This window comes from Centroberyx gerrardi, chromosome 16 (genome assembly GCF_048128805.1).
Source record: "Centroberyx gerrardi isolate f3 chromosome 16, fCenGer3.hap1.cur.20231027, whole genome shotgun sequence".
Lineage (NCBI taxonomy): Eukaryota > Metazoa > Chordata > Actinopteri > Beryciformes > Berycidae > Centroberyx > Centroberyx gerrardi.
Genome location: NC_136012.1, coordinates 28,215,051 through 28,236,571, shown reverse-complemented (window position 1 = coordinate 28,236,571; position 21,521 = coordinate 28,215,051). Strand labels below are relative to the sequence as shown.

At 42.3% G+C, this 21,521-nt stretch overlaps 2 protein-coding genes across 6 annotated transcripts in view; one reads left to right on the top strand and one right to left on the bottom strand.

Annotated features, from left to right (window-relative positions):
- The window catches only part of tbc1d2 (TBC1 domain family, member 2), a 441,666-nt gene extending 435,497 nt beyond the window's left edge, over nt 1-6,169 (top strand). For all 4 annotated transcript variants that reach the window (XM_078289124.1, XM_078289126.1, XM_078289127.1 and 1 more), the window contains exon 17: nt 2,047-6,169. In XM_078289124.1, coding sequence (XP_078145250.1) covers nt 2,047-2,248 — 202 coding nt within the window. In that variant the 3' untranslated portion in view covers nt 2,249-6,169. The remainder of the gene's footprint in view (nt 1-2,046) is intronic.
- Nucleotides 6,170-10,274: 4,105 nt separating this feature from the next.
- The window catches only part of slc44a1b (solute carrier family 44 member 1b), a 49,263-nt gene continuing 38,016 nt past the window's right edge, over nt 10,275-21,521 (bottom strand). For both annotated transcript variants that reach the window (XM_078289134.1, XM_078289133.1), the window contains 6 exons: nt 21,017-21,173; nt 17,817-17,900; nt 15,723-15,860; nt 14,801-15,037; nt 12,837-12,935; nt 10,275-10,764 (listed from right to left, as the gene is read on the bottom strand). In XM_078289134.1, the coding sequence (XP_078145260.1) occupies nt 10,741-10,764; nt 12,837-12,935; nt 14,801-15,037; nt 15,723-15,860; nt 17,817-17,900; nt 21,017-21,173 (739 nt within the window). In that variant the 3' untranslated portion in view covers nt 10,275-10,740. The remainder of the gene's footprint in view (nt 10,765-12,836; nt 12,936-14,800; nt 15,038-15,722; nt 15,861-17,816; nt 17,901-21,016; nt 21,174-21,521) is intronic.

The following is a 21,521-nucleotide window of genomic DNA, read 5'->3' as shown; positions in this document are numbered from 1 at the left end:
GGAGAGTGGCGATGGAGAAGGTTTGTCAGGTATGAGGGGGCGAGATGTATACGTTTCATATACAGTATGTTCATATGAAACATGTTCATATATACTCGTATATTTAAAATCTTATATATTTAAAAACTCATTTCTGCCACAATGAATAAGCTTACTTAACCAGTAGGGAGGAAAGGAAGACTGCATGGACGACATGAGGCAACACACAGAGACTCCAGCACTTTATCCTAAATGAATAATGATTAGCACTGAGTATGAAGGAGGAGGGAAGTCACTGAGTCAGTTTCATATTGTCCGCCTGTCTGTTCTGTAACAATGTGCTCTGACACAAAACAGACGATAAAGCATTATCTAATCTACTCTACTCTATCTTTAGGATTTTATTGTTGCAAGAGGATCTACAAAGACTTATAACAAGCAGATTCTGGGTTTTCTCTCAGTACTCTAGTAGCTAATGTCAGCTAGTTTCCAATACTGTCCTTGCAGCAGGACGCATACACCTACAGTAAGTAAGTAAGTAAATAATATAACAATATAAATAAAATAAATAAAAGAGCATACAAAATTCAGGTGATGCAGTACAGTACCAGCTAAAAGGTACTTCAGTGCAGATTACAGCAGCACCAGTAAGCGCATAACAAATCCATGGATAAAAATAAAAAATAAAATGTAAAGAGGCCACTTTCCACTCTCTAATAAAGGCAAAAATGCCCAAAAAATAATCTTGAAAAAAGGAAACATTTACCCACCTCAAATATTAAGGAATAAAACTAAAAGTCAAAGTAAAAAGAGAGTTTTAAGTATAAATACACACTTCAGCAGTACTGAGGCTGGAGCCGGCGACCCTCTGACTACCCAGCATCCTCTCTGACCGGCCTGGCAACCGGCCTGGCAACCTGCCGACCAGCAGCCCCCCCCCCCCCCCCCCTCAGCTCTGGAGGTGTTAGCCCAGATTTAACCGCTCTGTATTGGAGGGTTGAGATTGTCTCGCTGCTCCCTCCTTACTCTCCCCCTCTCGTCCCATTTCGCCGGTGTGTGTCGCGGGCAGAACAGACACCGGAGCTATTTTTACCGGAGACAGACATCTCCATATATAATTCAGAAAGCAGCAGCAGCAGCAGCGGCGGGCCGGGGCTGCAGTGAAGGCTCTGCTGCACGTTTAACATGAGAGAGATTTCAACAGCCTCAGTCTGTTGGAGGGCAGAAGTCTCCACTGTTTCTCCACATCTCCTGTCAAACCCGTGGAACCCGTGACGAGGCGTGAAAATTACATACAATATATTTACACATTTTACTTTTGCTTCGCCAGTTTATCGTTTCTTTGCTGTGATTTCTTTGCACATCCTGTCCTCTCCCCCTGATTTAATGACATTGACTGGATGCTGCGTTACTATTATCTGTTTTTTATTTGTTTTCCAAGACAATAAAGTTGATCTTATCTTATTATATCTTATCTTAAAAGAAAATGACTCCGCCCAACCTTAGAGCCTCACTGAGAACAAGGAAAAACTCAAGAGTATTTGACACAGTTCTGCTTAATTTTATGTTTGCTTTCTGTCATGTAGTAATCTCTATCATATGTCCAGCTGTATTTTACTCAAATGCCTAAATGTTTAGAGTTTTTTTTTTGTTTTGAAATGATAGCAGAGAAACCAATGTAAAGTTTGAGCGCTCACTATGAGGCAGACCAACAGCAACTGGACTTACATTGTTCCTCACACTTTTTTCAGACCTTAATTTACTGATTTGATTTGAAAGTTTTGACATTCAATATGGTTTACACAGATATTCATCTCACCCCTAAATCTGCCATATAGCTCTTTATAGCAACAAATATCAGAATATGAGATGGCAGGGGTCTAAAACAGTACAACAAAATTTTCCATACTTTTCCAAATTTTTTGTGCAATTTACGAACTTATCACTACACTTCAAGACTTTGCAGACGTGTGTAGGAACATGTGTAATTATGTTGTGTGTATTTCTGCCTGCTAAATGCGTCCTTTTGGATACCGTCCACCACCTTGTTCTCTGCTCCTCCTACAGGAAGCTGACCAGCATCGCCTTTAACGACATGAACCCGTTTCCCGGCCGGCTGCTGAGGAACCGGCGTGCGGTTCACCTGGAGCGCCTGCAGGGGGAGCTGCGGGAGCTGGAGGAGCAGCAGAGGGAGTTCGAGACGGAGAGCGCCGAGCGCAAAGACAAGGAGCTGGACACCATGGTCAGCGAGGACGACGACGAGCTGTGATGCTTTTTTATTTTTATTTTGAAGCTTTTATTTATCCAGTGGAAGTCGACTCAGCGCACAGCAACGGCTTCTTTACATTCATACAGGGACACACATCCATACTGGGAGCTGCCCAGTGCAAAAACTGTCTTCTGCTGGTGGCTGCTGAGCAGCAGTGGGTGAAGAGGCTCGCTCAAGCGCAGCTCAACAGGTAGCTCTTCTCTTTCCCCACCCATACTTTCACAGCTGATCTGGGGATTCGAACCAGCGAACGTCCTACACAGGGAGGGTATGGAGGGTAAATACTGGAAACACAGTAAACAAGGCCGACACCTGAGAGTTCACAACACTAGGAGGACCTTCCTAATGTCAATACCCGATTTCTCCTGAGAGTTCACAACACTAGGAGGACCTTCCTGATATCGATACCCGATTTCTCCACGATCCCTCTTAAACTTCCTTCTCTAACCTTTCTCCTCTCCTTCATTTCCATCTTTCCTTCATGACTGAAGTTGGTTTAACAGGTAAAATCAGTAAGAGATCACATCTATCACCTTATTTCACCTGGTTTCACGCAGAAGCCAGGTGGTTCCAATATTTTGTACACTCTGGTCCAGATTGATGGGATCGTGTTTTGACGGCAGTTCACACATCTTTTTTGTGCCTCAGTTGCTTGAGCTAAGTGCATATGGTTTTGGTCTTGGTGCAAACAAGCCCTTGAAAAGACCACTGTGCCCTTCATCACATCATCACCAGGCCGGCACCGTCGCTCCCTGAAGTCTCTTTATAATTGGATCCTTGTCTGATCTGATCTCAGATTGTAGGATGAAAACTCTCCTCCTCGCTGCCTGACCTGCTGGTGACGACGCTGCGTCTTGCAGCTGAAGTCTGATTGGACAAACTCTTTGCACAAAGTTTCCCTTCAAAGGATTTTTATGCGCTGAAGCAATTCGAGGGAGTTTGTAAAGTTTTGGTGGATTGAGTACAAGCTCGATTTATATGGCCTCACCTACAAATAACTAGTATGTGAGCAAAATAATGAGTTTTGCATATAATTTACGTATGCATGACTTTATTTTTTGACCAATGCTATTACGCAGCTTTCTACTTATTGCACACGGTGAGTGTATCTTGGTTTTCTGATTCTGTCATTTTTGTGATAAAGTGCACGCTGTTCCCTGCACAAACCTGTAGTGAATCTGGGCTTCTGTGTTTGTGACTTCTACAAATACCCGTATGATCATTCGCTCTTGGTGAAACCTCTCGTTGTGTTGAATTCCAGTCTGTACAACACATTATCATACTCTACATTCAACACTTTGTCCTTTCTGTATTAATCCACAGTAGGAGATGAATTGTTGGTTTATGTGCCTCCTCTAACTTGGATGTGACCATTTATAAGCATCACTTGTTTTCAACGTGGTCGCCTACTGGTTAGAGAGACTGTCCCGTCACTGAACGGTCACAGGTTCAATCCCCGCCGCAGCCATGTGTGCTTGAGCTAGACACTGACCTGCTACCTGCTCACTCAGTGTAAGTCTGTCTACATAAGACTGTTAGCTAAACACCTGAAATGTATTAATGTTAATGTAATAATGCAGACTATGAACACTGCTGTTCACAGTTAACGGCCTGTATCAATTTCACTTCATCGCTTTGCCTTTTTTGTCTCATATGATCACCAATCTAAATCTGACGATTCTGATCACATCGTCATATTGTACAGTTTGAATTTTGCAAAAAACAGGAGCTAAACAAGTGTAACTGTGGGTTAATGTGGTTTTGTTACAGCAATATCTCGACATTTTGAATTTCTGTCTTTTTTTCTTTTCTCAGTAGATATTTGTCGCCTTATGGGGGAGATAAAGTTTAATTTGACCCTTCGCTATGTTAAAATGGCTTTGTTAGCATTCCTCATTTAAATCAATAGGTACTACTAGCTCCAAGCTAAGCTTGGATTTTTTTTCCCATCCAATGTTTTTACAGAGGGGGAGAAAGTTTCAGTTAACCTTTAACAATACTAAAAATAACTTTGTTAGTATTCAGTCAATAGGTACCACTAGCTGCAAGCTAATGACCTAGCTTCTAGCTAACAATGGTTTGAAAAAGTAATGCTAGCAATGCTAACATGTTTTATTTTTGGCAAGTGGTACAACAGAAACGTTTCACCCACATTTTGCCAGTTAAGAACCCGTCAAACAAAAATAACTGACAGAAATTCAAAATGTATTTTTAAAAACTGTTATGAATAACACTATAGTGGCTTATGGACCAGAACCACTAGAGGTTTGGTTTTGGGTTTCTCATAGGAAAGAAAAGGTGTGAATATGTAAATGATAATTATACACACATACTGTAGTATTGTAACACTGTCTTAATGCACAAATACTAAAGCTAATGTATCTACTTCAATTGCTGATGACAGTAAGTTGTCAGTATGAGAAGTGCACTAAATGGTCAATATTTTGTATGTCATTTTTTCAAATTTGCCCTTTTTTATTGTTTTGATTTTATATAGAAATATTCTGTAATATAATGTCTCTGTGTGAATTAAGTGTATTGGGTTTTCTTCTTTGCTGAGTAGAGAAATCAAATCAACCAAACAGTACGATACAAGGAACATAATCAGAAGATAACCGGCACAGGTTCAAATTTTCTGTTTTATTATCTTTTTTAAAAAACAAATATACATAAGAAATGATAAATATAAAAATCAACCCAGAACAAAAAAAATGTTGTCCAATGTTACAAACAACTTCTTACTGCAGAGAAAAACTAAAAGCTAGTGTTACACCTGACAGTTAAACTGATGTGTTGGCCTATTCTTAACAGTAACTTTTTGCTATGTAGCCGTTCCCTTTGTGACAAGAGTGGACACGCAGTTTCCAAGACCGAAGAGGAATTTAAGACTCGCATCTCAAAACAAACGGCGGCTTTGTCGCTGAGTAAAGCTATCGTTCTATCGGTTAACTCTGTTTTTAGTCCTGTGAATCTAACGGCAGAATATTCACACCCTACGAAGATGACACGCTGTGAGAAGAGCAGGAAAAAACGTGGACATGCGAGTTCGTCTGTCGTCCTTCATGACTTGGAATAGCGACTTGCTTTACGACGGCCCTTCACTCTAATCGGGGCTAATGGAAGAAAACTCAGGCCCCGCCCTGCATTCAGCTGATGTCGGGTCGTACTTTTCTCAGAGTCGGGAATACGTCACAACAATCCCAGTAGTTTGCGTTCACGTGCTTTATGGTCGGAAAATTGCAGAATGTTTCCTCAACTGTCACACATTGCCGGCCTTCTAGACTAACGTTAGCAATCGAGCTAGCAATAGCATAGCTAGCAAGCAATCTTCAGCTATTTGAGGGGATTATGAATGTAAATATCACAATAAACTGAATGCCGCAGCACTATAGTTATCAAGGAATATCCACGTCTTTTAAATTTGTACTTGTGGTTCATTTCTGGCTTTATTGGATGAAATTTCTTGCGTTAACGTACGACTCTTTTCAGCCATGTTGGAAAGAGCGATTACGCTACAACTCGGCCAGTTCCTGCTGCATGTTGACTTGATCTCCCGACATGATAAGGTGTTCATGTGGCACTTCCTGGTCAGAAACCCGTTCAGACCCTAAGTCCGACACCACTTGAATGCAGGACCAGGCTGAAGCGGTTCGCAGAGCTGCCTGCTTTACAACCCAGTAACAACAACGACCGGAAAACAAAACCAAAAAATAAAGAAAATGACAAATGAACGCACCGCGAGTCACCCTGTCCCACCGGTTAGCACAGCAGCCTCGACATGAAGCTTCTCCTCTGTGTGCCGGCTGGGTGGATTTGGCAAACAGACCAGCTTGGTTGGTGGTCAGCAGGCACAAGGCCAGCAGGGAAGAGGTGGAGGCTTTCATTCCAAAATGCTATATATCCATTTTGTGAATAAAAATAATTCGATACCTGAAATTCAATGGTCAGTATTTCAAAAAAACAGATGACTCTATCTTTAAAAATATAGCAGAACAGCAGCCAAATCCAGGCGCACACTCTTGGATGCGGTTTCCAGTCTTTTAGTGCATATTTCATATTTAGCTTCTCAAATATGTGTTTTCCTGCGGCATTGGGCAACTTTACATGTTGGCGGCAGCAAGAAGTAACTATCTGAAAACTGTCTGAACTTCATTACCCAGAAATCCTGCGCAGTGAGGTCAGTAAAGCGGTCTGTGCTGCTTTATACCAAAGGAAACCAAAGGGAGGAAAAGATCTAACGTTGGTAAGTCCAGCTTTCTCTGCTGCTGTTTAATTTAATTTGGACAAACAGGGAGAATCTACAGCGTCTCAGTTAGTAGGGATGGGATGCTCTGATTTAGTTTAACTACTAAACTCTTCAAGAAAATCTGCACTAAAAGACTGGAAACCACATCTAAAGGTGTGTGTCCAGATTTGGCCTGACCAGGTTTTGTCAGGAAATGTCTTAATGTCTCATGGCTTTGATATTAACATGTGATCTGATTTAGTTTAATGCCAACAGTCATTTTGTTAGAGGAGAATGGTGGAAATCTCATTTTGGAATGAAACTCCTCCCTCAGTTGCTGCTGTCACCGGGTTTTTCTGCCCGGCAACAGCAGTCACACAGTTCCTCTGTAATGGATGCACACCCATGAATGAAAAAAAAAAAAAAAGTTCATATAAATGCATTTGAGTAGTAGTTATCCTGTATGCCTTTAGCTAGAAGTTTCATTGATTGCTCTTATAGTGAGGCTTATTCTTTTTCCAGAGGGGTCTGTTCTCTCCACTTAACATTTAATAAACATCTCTATGTTATAACTGACTGAGCTAAAGACATTTTCAACTAGAAATACTTTACAACTACTTTTTAAATTGATCTCAGTGTTGAAATGAATACCATCTTATCTTAGTAGTGCAATTCGTAACATGCTTTGCGCATTGAGAATCCTGTGGCAACGTTAAGTCTGTTTGATCATATGATTTTTTTTTTTTTTTTTTTTTCAACGTACATGCTCTTAATATTTCATAGCTAAATCTTAGTGTGCGGTCTAGTGTTTTCCCGGAGAGAAGCACGCTCCCTAGATCTATTCCAAAACGTTACATAACCATTTTGGCAAAATATGATTATCTGAACTTTCTCGTTCTCAGTATCTCTAAAATATGCAGGATCCAGTCTGTAAAAGTGTTTTCAACCGCAGACCTGCGTTACCATTTTTAAAAAAAAGTGTCTTTTTGTTTTAATTTTCTGCTCTCAGTAGGCGTCACTTTTCCCAAACGGTAGATATCTCATTTTGGAACAAAAGCTCTTCGTTTAGCTCTCCTGCTCTCGAGACACTGAGACGGTTTTGAAGTGAAGGATGAGGTTTGTTCTGAAAGGAAAAAGGTTATGTGAACAGTCACAGCCGTCTGGAACTATTAAACCAACCGTCCTCCACACTTCACAATGTCATAACACACAAGACGCTAGAACTAGCCAGTCTGATCGAATACACTTTTTAAAACCTCCTAAAAAACCAACTGCATACAGTACAATGTGCAATTCATATCAAAACCTTCACAGGAAAACAAAAGGTCGTATTATTTTCTCAGTCGAATCCAAACCAAAGGAAAAGACACCAAGTTGTTTCATCTCTCACCCGGATGCTAACACTGCTCTGGACATTAGAAGCACAAATCTACTCTGGGACTTTATTTTTTTTTTTTTTAAGGCTTACAGCACTTCTATTCTTCCTACCACATCAGCCTCAGACTCAAAACATTTCTCCTTAAAAGACCCAAACAAAACCCGCTGAACCAGAAGGGCGGTGATCAACAAGGCAACATTTTGGGCAACTAGGGAGGGCAACGGTGCACCAGGAGTTGCCTCAGCATTGTTGCTATCGTCCCATAGGAACGGTTAGTTGCCAGGAAATAGATTTTTAACTGTTGCTGACGGTGTTGCCTGTTTCTGGAAGCGTTCCCCGGCTACATCGCCCAAATAGTTGCCTTGTGTATTCACCAGCCATGAAGACCAGGGTTAGACCGATATATCGGGCCGATATCAGTCTTTTATTAAATATCAGATATCACCTCTGATGTGATGGAGGGTCCTTCTGACCTTCTGATACAGAGAAACAGGCTGGAAAACCTGCAGTGATTTTTTTTTTTGTACATTTTATTTATAAATTTAATTGTCAAATAATATTCTTAATTTAAAGACCTAATGTATCCCAGTGTTTCCCTACCATTAAATGGGGGTTTCTAACACTAAAAGAATTTCATCAGTCTGGGTTTCAGTGGAGAGTTTTAGTGTCCTATGATGCTCTAGATGTTTCAGAGGCTTTTCCATCCTGACAAGAAGAAAACTCTGAAGAAAATATCGGCAGCTTCAATACAAAACTATCGGCATCAGCGTCCGCTTCAAACAGCCCGTATCGGTCGAACCCTAGTGGAGACAGAAGTCAGTTTGGAGGCCCGTCTGGTTTCCCCCGACCCAACACACTGTCCTGGAAAATGTCATGTGTGAAAAAGTAGGAAGACTTGTTGTGTATCTGTTAACATGATGCAGGTTGTTTTATTGCTGGCTGTCTGAACACAGCTGTCATCTCCACAGGTCGGACTCCGCCTGGCGGGGAGTTTGGCAAAGTTTACGGAACGACTTTTCAATTCACGTCTCTGCGTGTTTCTTTTACAGTGGGGCTTGTTTGTTAATTGTTTTCAAAGCGATCTATTATGCTACTTTTTGCAGGGTTTAAATATATATATTGAAGTTAAGCAGATCATAATCTAGAATATAAGGTTGATATCGACCGGGCGCAGGCTTGTGGAGACGTCAACTGACCGATCTAACCGTCAGTCGTCGTCACAGAGGGCCACAAACTCCGGCTGAGTGTTCACACTGCGAGCAAACCATCAACAAGTCACCAGAGGCCCCTTCATCCACCAGGGAAACAACCACGCCTGAACTTCTCACGGTTATCGGCCGTCTTTGTTTCAATACCTACGTGATTTTGTTTCATGAACAATAATTCTGCCTGACAAGCACAAAATGGAGAAGTTGATTGCACCCATTCAAAGCTTCCCAGTTCTCTACAACTTTTATTTGAAAGACTACAGGAATAAACGTCTCCAGAACGAAGCTCGGAGAACGGTTGCATCCATCGTCGGGGTTGACAGTAAGCTTCATTTTACTGAGGTTTTTTCTCTTTATTTTTGATTAATGCTACCTAATTAGTGCTTGCCAGCTAGCTAACTCATCAAAACGATGTAATGTTCTGAAAGGTAATCAGAATCAGAAACTTTTATTCGCCAAGTACAAGGTAATACCAAACCCAGCGAAAAATGAGCCTTTGCAGCTGCAGACCCGCTACACAGATGCAGCCGGAGCTTCTGGCCCCGCCCACAATCGGTCAGAAAAGAGCGCCCGATCGACCGAGTTGCTCGCAGTGTGAAGGAGCGGTGAGACTCCCGTTCTGTCTCACGTTAAGATGGGAGGAAACTGAGTAGAAATCAGGTCAGCTGCGGGCCAAACAAGCAAGTAGAACCAAGTAGAAACCAAGTTCAGGACGACACTAACGGAAAAAACGCCCCAAACTCTGCAGCCCTCTGGACGATCCACCTGGCTGCTCTCACGCTCTGCTGAGACCCGACCTTTAACCCCATCCACCGCTGCTTCTCTTAGCCCTTTGGAAGTCTGAGAGGACTGGGCGGGCGCCGGGCGTCGACGGGGGAATACGGAGGATGGAAATCTGGTCGATCACTCCTTCACGGAGAGTTATGGCTGCTCTTACCATCCGTCACACCTCTCCGGTACTTTCATATCCGCAAGGGGCCGCTGAGAAGAGTCGGGGGGGAGTTGGCATACTTCATCTCTTTAGCCCCGCCTACACATTCGGCAAGGTGTCCTACAGAGACCGGTGATGTAACTGGGGGAAAATAACTCAGTAGTCCATACAGAGAGTCAGTTTGTGTTCACACATACAGTACAGAGAAGTAGTAAGCTGCAAAAAAGACCCCGCCCCTTCATTCACTCTAGTAAAAACATCTGATGACATGAGAGCGCTCCTTCCTTCCTTCCTTGGTTGATGCAGAATGAAATCCAGAATCCAACACGAGAGTCTAGCGTGATTAGGTTTTCAGTGGTTGATTAAAAACACACGTTTAAGTGCTTTGTCATCAACGTGATTAGCGGGCGCCTCGCCACCGGAGGCGCCCGACCAAAAAGAAACTCGCTATGCAAAAACGTTAACAACCGAAAAGTGACTCAAGACCTATTAGTACAGTGTTCTGACTAGATGGCAATCGTTGTTTTTAGTCTTATAAAAAAGGACATCACTACGAAAAATGCATCAGCCTTTTTAAAATATGCAGCGCTTCAATATAAAGTGCTTCATTACATTGTTATTTTTTTTACAGTTTCTTATTAAAATATTGTATTCCCTGGAGTGAAACCATAGTAAACATGTTACACATTGGTAAAAATAAACATTTTGGAATGTCTTTTTTTTTTAAAAAGTCCCATTCGGTGATTTTGGTCAAGCTGAACTTGTTCCCGGAGCCTGGAAAAGCAAAGTGATTCAGGTCTTATTACTCCTTTCACAGCAGCTCATACTTCATCTTTAAAAAGTCTTTGGTTGATGAGTGGATGGGGAGGGTGGAAAAAAAGGTCAAATTAATTTTGAAAGCAGGAAGGAAGAATGAAAAATGGAGGGCAGTGAAGTGGTTACGAGGGAAATGAAAGTGCGAGAGTTGAGCATTATGGGTAGTCAGGTGGTTAGAGTCTGATCTATCTTGAAACCAGGAAGCTTGACATCCATCAGAACAGCCGGTTAAGGACGCGGATCTGCCCTTCACTTCTAAACCTTATCTGAAGTTTGAAGCTACATCCCCTACTTTAGGAAACCGCTAGAAAATGGGAGAACTGAGGAAGTGAAACTATCTTTTAGAAATGATCCTCCTTCCACCGGCGTTAACATGCATCCAAGGTGATCAGATTACATCCAGACAGAGCAAACACGTTAAATCGAGTTGTAGAAGCACCGAAGGTCCAATCACACAAACCACCTCCAGAGGGGGTCAGAAATGCTTTTGATTAACATTTAAGTGTAAATGCGATGCGTCTCCAATCCACATATAGATACCATGGAAATGGAAATAAACTTTGGCGCAAAGATCCTAGCAAGAAGTTCACAAATCAAACAGGTGTCAGATAGTGGCGTATTTGTTAAATGTCGATTGTCAAGGAACATGAGACAAGATTGTTTACCTTCAATTTTAAAGGGTGTAAATATGTGACTAATAAGTGACGTGCAAGGAAAGCAAAATCTGACTTCAATGTGAATAGAGTCGACTCTTGGTATCTGTGTGGTTTTTTCAATTTGAAACTGTAAATTCTAACTTTAATTTCTGTTTCATTTTACAGACAATAGCTGGAGGAAGAGTCTTTCTTTGGTTCGTCTGTTGGCTTGACTGGGTTGTGAATGATTGACAGGAGGCGGGTCTTAACGTAAGCGCAGACAACATTAACTATTGGTTGAAAGATTTAATTCAAAGGGATGGAAAGCGTAAAAAAACCAAGCAAAACCTCAAATCATACTAGAACTGTCCTTTAGCACCAGGTGTAAATCCGATCCAGTTAAATCACATCTAGAGACGATCCAGATAGGAGGAGCATGTTGATGCGAGGTGGAAGGAGGGCCGATAACAGACAGATTTTTATGACTAATTTGTTTCTAGCCTCGGGACAGAAAGGCCAAACCTCCACGTAAACAGAAGAGTCACTAACTACAGCTGCAGCTCCAGACCTGCTGGGAGCGATCCATCTCCCTGACGCTCCACCCAACGCCTCCAACTCCAGGCTGGCAGCGGTGACTGTGTTTGGGGAGAAAGGGAGGGGGGGGTGCTCGAAATTCTTCATTTCTCTGTTCAGTGCCCCCCACCCCACCCCCCCTCCTCTCCCCCCACGCCTCCACCCACCCTCTTTCTAGTCTGACAGCTTATTATCTGCACCGCCAAGTCCTTCTCCTCCAGAAAGCACCATGGTGATGATAAGGCAAGAAATAAAAACACACGTAACAGAGCAACACTTCAAGTTGAGCAGAGCTAGGAAATAACAGGCGAAATAAAAAAATAACGAAACATTTTAAAAATAAATACAAAGAAAGTCAGGAAACAGTTTAGTCCAAATGAGGATGAGGAGGATGATGATGATGATGAGTGGGATGAGTCAGGTTAGGAAGCATGCATCAGTTAGTTCGTCCATCGGCATGCTTCGGACGGCGTGTGTTCGTTGGCATGCATCGGTTAGCACGTGTTCGTTAGCATGCAGCTGTTAGCACGCGGCGACCGAGGCCGATTTGGCGGCGGAGGAGGCGGACGGGTGAGGCTTCTGGAGCAGAGTGACGAAGAAGAAGAGCGTGGAGGTGGGCAGGTACACGCAGAGGAAGAGGACCATGTCCTCGCTGAGGCAGAGGACCAGGGTGCTCTGCTCCGTCAGCGCCCAGTCCACCAGCACCCCCACCATCAGGTAGTAGACGTGGAACTCCTGCAGCTCCTCCCACTCGCCCCCGCCTCCGTCCGGGCCCTCCCCCGCCTCCTTGGCCCCGGCCACGTCCCCGCCGCTGTCACTCACCATGGGCTTCATCTCGGCTCCTTCCGACACCGCCTCCTTGGCCCGGCTCCGCCCGCGCTCCACCACCCGCTCCAGCCTCCTGCTGCTCTCCACAAACTCCTGCAGGAGGCGGGGGGCAGATACAGAGGGGCGGGGCAAATAAAGAGGGGAAGGGGTGGGGATATAAACAGAAGGGCAGGAACATAATAAGAGAGGTGGGACAAACAGAGAGGGGCGGGGACAGATATAGATGGGCGGGGACAAAGAGAAGGGCGGAGTCAAGAGAAGGGCAAACAGCGGCAATCACAGGGCAATCTCATATCAAATTCGTAGTCATACTTATACGAAAAGTAATGTACTATCATTTCATATGATACTCTACGAATCGAGTGAAACAGGATGCAGAGGTCATGTGACTGAAACAGGAAGTAGTTTGACATTGAAATAGCGCGGTGGAAAGTCAGGGTGTGGAGGTCGGGGGGGGCGGATGGGCGGGGGTTTAATCCCTTCTCTGCCTCAGCCCGCCCACGGTTTCTTCTAAGTTTTTCCTACTAAGTTTTCTCTTGGGAGTTTTTCCTTGTGTGCATCAGGGTCTAAGGCTGGGGGTGCTGGGTAGGTTAGACTGTAGAATAGGTAGATTGTCTTGCTAAAATCTGCTCTTGCCTACCTTGTGTTTTTCGCTATGCTTGTCCTATATCCTTTTGTTCACCACTGATTGAGTTTAGTTAGATCTAGCTAGGCTCATCCTCTGTAAAGTCCTCTGAGACATGCTTATAAAGGGCTATATAAATAAATAAACAAACTTGAACTTGTTTAGCACGAATCAATACGGAGGGATATTACAAATCAACGAATCAACACTTACAGTACTGTGCAAAAGTTTTAGGCACATGTAAAAAAAAATAAAGCAAAAATGCTTTAAAAAAAAAAACATGAAATGAAAAGTTTACCAAAAAAGTTACTATAAAAAGCAGTCTACTGACACTAAACTGAAAATAAATAAACACCTAAGACAAAATGTATATAAAAAATCTAAAGTGCCTAAGACTTTTGCACAGTACTGCAGGTATATTACGAATCAACGCATAGATATAGTACGAATAACTACGGAGGTATAGTACGAATCAACGAATCAACGCATAGGTATATTACGAATAACTACGGAGGTATAGTACGAATCAACGCATAGGTATATTACGAATAACTACAGAGGTATAGTACGAATCAACGCATAGGTATAGTACGAATAACTACGGAGGTATAGTACGAATCAAGCATAGGTATATTACGAATAACTACAGAGGTATAGTACGAATCAACGCATAGGTATATTACGAATAACTACGGAGGTATAGTACGAATCAAGCATAGGTATATTACGAATAACTACAGAGGTATAGTACGAATCAACGCATAGGTATATTACGAATAACTACAGAGGTATAGTACGAATCAACGCATAGGTATATTACGAATAACTACAGAGGTATAGTACGAATCAACGCATAGGTATAGTACGAATAACTACGGAGGTATAGTACGAATCAACGAATCAACACATAGGTATAGTACGAATCAACGCATAGGTATAGTACGAATAACTACGGAGGTATAGTACGAATCAACGAATCAACACATAGGTATAGTACGAATCAACGCATAGGTATAGTACGAATAACTACGGAGGTATAGTACGAATCAACGAATCAACACATAGATATATAACGAATCAACACATAGATATAGTACGAATCAACGCATAGGTATAGTACGAATAACTACGGAGGTATATTACGAATCAACGAATCAACACATAGATATAGTACGAATCAATACGGAGGGGTAGTACGAATCAACGCATAGGTACTGTATATCACGAATCAATGCGTAGATACAGTACAAATCAAGGCTGCATGACTTTTTCACCAGACGTCATACGAACACGCTGAGCCTCCAGGCCCACGCAGACCGCACAGCCGCCTCACCATCAGGGCTTTGTCCATGTAGAACTCTTTGCCCGGCGTGCCGTCGTTGTACTTGGTGTCGATGGCGAAGCAGAGGAACAGGACGTCCACCACGATCTCGAAGATGGACAGGAAGCAGTGAGCCACCAGGAAGGCGAACAGACAGACGATGATGAGGGGGAGGAGCCACTCGGCGTAGTCCCGCTGGTAGTTCAGCAGCAAAACACCAGCGAACGCCGTCGACGTGACGATCAGGACCTGACCACACACACACACACACACACACACACACACACACACGCACACACACACACACACAGAGGACAGACCGCTGCTGCAGCTTCTGGTTCAGACAAGTGCGGGTGTGTGTGTGTGTGAGAGAGAGTGTGTATGTGTGTGTGTGTGTGTGAGAGTGTGTGTATGTGTGTGTGTGAGAGAGACAGTGTGTGTGTGTGTGTGTGAGAGAGAGTGTGTGTATGCATGCATGTGCGAGAGAATGTGTGATCTGTGTGTGTGTGTGTGTGTGAGAGAGTGTGTGAGGAAGTCTGTGCGTGTGTGTGAGCAAGTGTGTAGGTGTGTGTGTGAGAGAGAGTGTGGATCTGTGTGTGTGTGTGTGTGTGTGAGTTGTCTCTTGGGTTAGAGGGTTTTCTGATTTATTTTTGCACAGCGTTTGTCATTTAGAAGTATTAAAATCTGGCAGAATAAGATGCTTAAAGAGAATAATATTCATATAAACCTGACAGAGACAGAAAATAAAGTCCCATAAATAATAATACAGAGGCTAAATTCAGTCCTCGTCTTCCTCACCCTCTCCTCAGTTCAGCCTGACAGTTTCTCTCTCCTCTGTCACTTGGAGCTCAAATTACCGTCCGGGACCGGAATGAAACGCCCAATTAAATCCGGTTTTCCTGCCTTCGTTAGGCTCGGCCGGCCGCCCTCTTACCTTCCCCAGGAAGAGAACAAAGTCTCCGACGGCGTTGATGGCGGCCACCCGCAGCGCGTTCTCCACCAGGATCACAAAGGCGTCACGCGCCGACGTGCAGAAACTGGTGCTGTTGATGGCTGTGGCTGCATATGCATTCTGGGAGGAAAAGATAAAGAGACGGGAAAAAGAAATGGTGATGAGCCTCAGGAATAATAATAATTATTTAACTATTTGTTTAACACTGTATAAAGAGCTTCAACAATCAAACAGCAGCAAGCAGTAATAGTAGTAGTAGGAATGGTGGTGGTAGTAGTAGTAGTAGTAGTACTAGCAACAGTAATAGTAACAGTAGTAGTAGCAGTAGTAGTAGTACTAGCAACAGTAATAGTAACAGTAGTAGTAGCAGTAGTAGTAGTACTAGCAACAGTAATAGTAACAGTAGTAATAGCAGTAATAGTAGTACTAGCAACAGTAGCAGTAGTAGTAGGAATGGTAGTAGTAGTAGTAGTAGTAGTAGTAGTAGTAGTAGTGGCAGTAGTAGTAGAAATGGTAATAGTAGTAGCAGTAGTAGTAGTAGTACTAGCAACAGTAATAGTAACAGTAGTAGTAGCAGTAGTAGTAGTACTAGCAGCAGTAGTAGTAGTAGTAGCAGCAGTAGTAGTAGGAATGGTAGTAGTAGTAGTAGTAGTAGTACTAGCAACAGTAATAGTAACAGTAGTAGTATCAGTAGTAGTAGTACTAGCAACAGTAATAATAGCAGTAGTAGTAGTACTAGCAGCAGTAATAGTAACAGTAGTAGTAGCAGTAGTAGTAGTAGGAATGGTAGTAGTAGTAGTAGTAGTAGTAGTAGTAGTAGTAGGAATGGTAGTAGTAGTACTAGCAACAGTACTAGCAGCAGTAGTAGTAACAGTAGTAGTAGCAGTAGTAGTAGTAGGAATGGTAGTAGTAGTACTAGCAACAGTACTAGCAGCAGTAGTAGTAGGAATGGTAGTAGTAGTAGTAGTAGTAGTACTAGCAGCAGTAGTAGTAGTACTAGCAGCAGTAGTAGCAGCAGGTAAACCAGGTGTGGCTCATTAACTATCAGGGAGGAACACCGGATCTCAAGGACCAGAACTGAGTACCTAGGCCTCGGGTCTGGACCAGGGGTCATCAAGTCCAGTTCTCGAGGGCCGGTGTCCTGCAGGTTTTCGTCCCTCCCTGATAGTTAATGAGCCGAATGAGAACTATCAGGGAGGTTCAAAAACCTGCAGGACACCGGACTTTGAGGACCAGAATTGAGCACCTAGGGTCTAGACTTTGGCTCCCTGCGAGTTAAAAGCTCTGTAATGCAGCTTGGACTCAGACCAGACTCTGCTTCATAACTGAATCCTAAAGCTAACAGATAACCAGTGAGATGCCAGAACTGGAGTCATGTGACTTCCTCTGTCAACATCCCAGCTGCTGGATTTACTACAAACTGGAGAGAGACTGTGGACCGATGGAAGAACGAAGAGGAAGATGTGACTGGTTTGACTGAACGACTAAATGAAATAATTTTATTTCATGCACATGGGAACATCCGTATTGATACATCCCACATGGGCTTACAAGACGCCCCCATAGTTCGCAATTTGCAGCAAACATATTCCCGTACAAACTCAACTATCACAAAAATAAAGCACACTGGCATTTTTCCCAGGCTTTACAAATAAAGTTTTCCATACAGAATCCACTTCTTCTGAAGCAAATCTCAAGTTTTTGGCGTTTTTCCCAGGCTCAGCAGAGAGAGATCTGTTTTAGTTTTCCATTTTTAATACACTGTCAGAGAATGGTAATTTTGCTGGTTATTATATCCAAATGAAAGGGAAAAACTCTGATTTAATGTTATTTTTCATTTCAGATGTCAAAGCAGATCTCTAAAAACTAGAAAACTTCAAAGGGAGTGTAGACTTCTGATGTCTGCTGTGTCTTCTGCAAGAGTTTGACTTGTAGAAGGAAAGGAAGGATTTTTTAAAAATTATAACATAACTCACAATACAGCTCGGTTTTAGTCCAGTTTCAGTCTTATAATCCACGTGAAAACAGAAAGAGAGAGAGAGGAGGAGAAGGAGATCATTTCTTTGTTTGTTTTACCTGATTGAGATAGTTGAGGCACTTCTCCAAACACCACAGACAGCAGATACAGGTTTTCAGCATGCAGCGAGCACATGCATTCTCCTGAGAGAGAGAGAGAGAGAGAGAGAGAGAGAGAGGGAGAGAGAGAGAGAGAGAGAAAAATGCATCAAATCCAGGTGTAAACGAATCCAAGACGCATTAAAGAGAGGGCTGATTTTGCCGATATCTGGTCTGATATTGTCCTGTTATTAAACTGGATCTGGTCCAGTCTGATATGATGGATAAGATGCAGATTGATTGACTCCAGATTTATTGTAGAATTGATCAATACTACACTGGTTGTCTATGGGAAGACCTGAACCTGATTATTATCATTAGTCTGTGTTTCAGTGGAGAGTTTTAGTGTCCCATGATGCTCTAAATGCTGTCAGAGGCTTTTCCACCCTGATGAGGAGAAAAATCTTGAGAAAAACAAAGAAAAACAGTCAAATTTAAACATCAATGTCGGTATCAACCTCCAAAAACCCACATCAGTCGAACCCTAATTAAAGATCCAATCACCCAAACAGCTCTGGAGTCACATTTAAGCACATTAATAACAAAGTGGAAATGAAAAGAGTCTCCACTCCACATTATGCAACTAGGAAAAAGGACATAAAACGAACGGCTGTTTTATGTCCAAAAGGCTGCCGAGATGCACGAATAATGTATTGGATCTTTAAAAATTATTTGTTAATGATACAGTGGCTTCAGAAAGTATTCAGACTCCTTCACTTTTCCACACTTTGTTGTGTTATAGACTTAATTTACTCTTCTACAAAGTACTGAACAAAGGATCTGCATGCTTATATAAATGAGATATTTCTTTTTTTAAAATCTTTAATACATCTACATAATAATACGTCTAAAAATGTGTTTTTGCTTTGTCATTATGGAGTATTGTGTGTAGATAGAGGACCTCAAGACACAAAATAAAACTCTGGAGAGTGGAGAATATGGAGCTTTAAGTCTATAACACAACAAAGTGTGGAAGAAGGTGCAGGGGTCTGGATACTTCCTGAAGCCACTGTATAAACGAGGCATTATGAGCCCCATCCCCAGCAATGCAATAACAAAATCATATATTGCGGTAAAATATGGAGACAATATCGTGATCTGAAAAAGTTGACAAAAAAGTTGAAAAGGCTCTGACAGCAACACACTGGTTGAAAATGGATTGTCAGGATGCCGGTGGACGGGGGAACAGGGGAGACGAGGTGTTTACTGTCGGTTTTAGAAGACATAAATATTACAGGAGGAAGCGATGCGCACCGCAATCTGTGTTCTGCTGAGGGACACAGAAATCCCATTTCAGCGTGTGTTCTGCAGACACATTTTAATGCCAAATGCCTCGTGTAATCCAGCTAAATCAGACCGAGACTCGATCCAGATATCTGACGTGTTAATTCAGCTGGAAAGCAGCTGGATCAGCATGAATGAGTTTCTACCTGTGAGTTAGACTGCTGCTGAGTTTACAGACCAAAGGGGATTTGAGTTTTTGTGATCAGAGCGCCTAAATACTGAGCCGAGCGGCCCGAGACACAGTGGAAAACTCATCTTTATGAAATTGCATAACCGGTAACTCGTTATCGCTCTCATTATGCTGTAATGAGACGTGGTGTTGTTGTTCATTTGTTTGTTGGGAGTCCAGAACAGATTTAATGAGCTGCGGGGCGTTAACCCAGCCAGCAAGTCTTACAGATGGTAGTCTGTTTAGATACAGGTTCATTCCTTTTATTTTACACTCCCTCTTTAACTGCTGTCTTCGGAGATTATGTGTTCTTTAAAATCTGCAGACCCAGTGATCCCAGAGGTGTGACCAAGTCAACTTTGCAGAGTCTCAGGTCAGTCTCAAGTCAAGTCCCAAGTCTAAATGTAGATTACCAAGTCCAGTCCATGTCATTAATGTCAAGTCTCAAGTCTAAATGTAGAACAGCAAGTCAAGTCAGAACAAATCAAGAGTCCAGTATCAATTTAATATCTTAAAGAAAACTAAATATCTAGGACTTTTCAATGCAATATGGTTTTAATAGGATAAAAACTTGGTAAGAGCATCATGAGTTTGATTTCTATAATCAGTTTCAACTTCAATAAATTCAATCATTCCATACAAATTCAGAAAACAGAATTTAAATTCAGTCATCTGCTGGAACAAATCTCATCACTTTCAATCTAAGTCATTTACACAAACACAAGATCTCAAGTCAAGACTTTAGAAACCTTTTCAAGTCATCAAAGTACAAGTCAGAGTCAAGTCCCAAGTCACCAGAACCCAAGTCAAGTCAAGTCTCAAGTCTTCTCTTCATGCATCAAGTCAAGTCTCAAGCAACTAAAACTGTGACTTGAGTCTGACTCGAGTCCAAGTCATGTGACTCGAGTCCCCACCTCTGATTGGTCCAGATGTCTCTTCTACTCTGACAAGGGGATTTACCTAGCCTAGGATCTCATGTCATCTTTGTGTCTATTCTTCCTGAGTCATTCTTATTATTATGTAATGTGCATACATGTGTGTTTTAGAGCTGAAAAGTTCTATTTTTATTATTTTTTTTAATGGTATTGGATGTTCTTGATCTGATATTGTGCATACCTTGTATTTGTTTTTACTTAATTACTCACTCATTACTCAATCACTCAAAAAACGACTGTCATCATTAAGTGTCACTTTTGCAGTGTTAGTATCCATCAGTAAATCTGATAATTTGAATAGTTAACAATTTACATTTGCACATCCTTTTTTTACTTCTTTTATTTTATCATGCTATTTTTATTTATTTGATTGTTAAGCACTTTGTGATCTCTTTTACAAAAAGTGCTATACAATTCAAGTTTATTATTATTATTACCACTGTTATTATAAAGTCTGCAAAGATGTCAGCTGTGAAGCCGTGAATCAGAAGAATTCTCTTTAGCCAGCAGAAACTTTTTGGTAGCATGAATATGAAGACGCTCTACCTTTAATAATGTTTAATTTTATTGTACTTTTATTTCCAGCCTTTATTACCTTTTTATTTATATCCTTTAATACCTCTTACTCTTCATTCAGGCCTTTATTCTGTGCTGCTGTAACGAGACGATTTCCCCCCAGGGATTAATAAAGTCGGTCTTATCTTTTTGTAATTGCTGTGTGTGTCTGCAGAGTTTTCAAAGTGCTGAAATGAGGTTTAATCTGCGGCCGGTACCTTTCCTTTGAGCTGGTTGTGGATGTACATGAGGATGAGGCGGGGGACCTTGACCAGCGTGATGATGAAGGAGCCTTTGGCCACCGTGCCCAGGTGGTACCGCACCAGCCGCAGCACCGACGACAGGATGGGCGTCACGGGGAGTCTGTTCTTGTCCCTGGAACACAAAGTCCCGTTGATTCAGATTAATTCCTGAGTAGCTGGACGTCAGTGGTGAAGCAGGACTGGGTTCAAACCCCCCTGCCGCCCTGCTGAAGTGTCCTTGAGCAAGACCCTTAATCCCTACCAGCTTCAGTTGAGCCGTTCTGTAGCTGAGCCTGACCTCTGACCTCTGACCTCTCTGTGGAGGGGGGCAAGAGAAAAGACAATTTCCCCTTCCCAGAAAAGTTTAAGCTGCTCTGTGTATTTTTAAATATCAATCTGTCAGATGAATAATGCTGCCTCGGTCTAATGACTGTAAACCAGTGAGTCCATGATGGAGCTGATTGTTCTCCTCTATCTCACT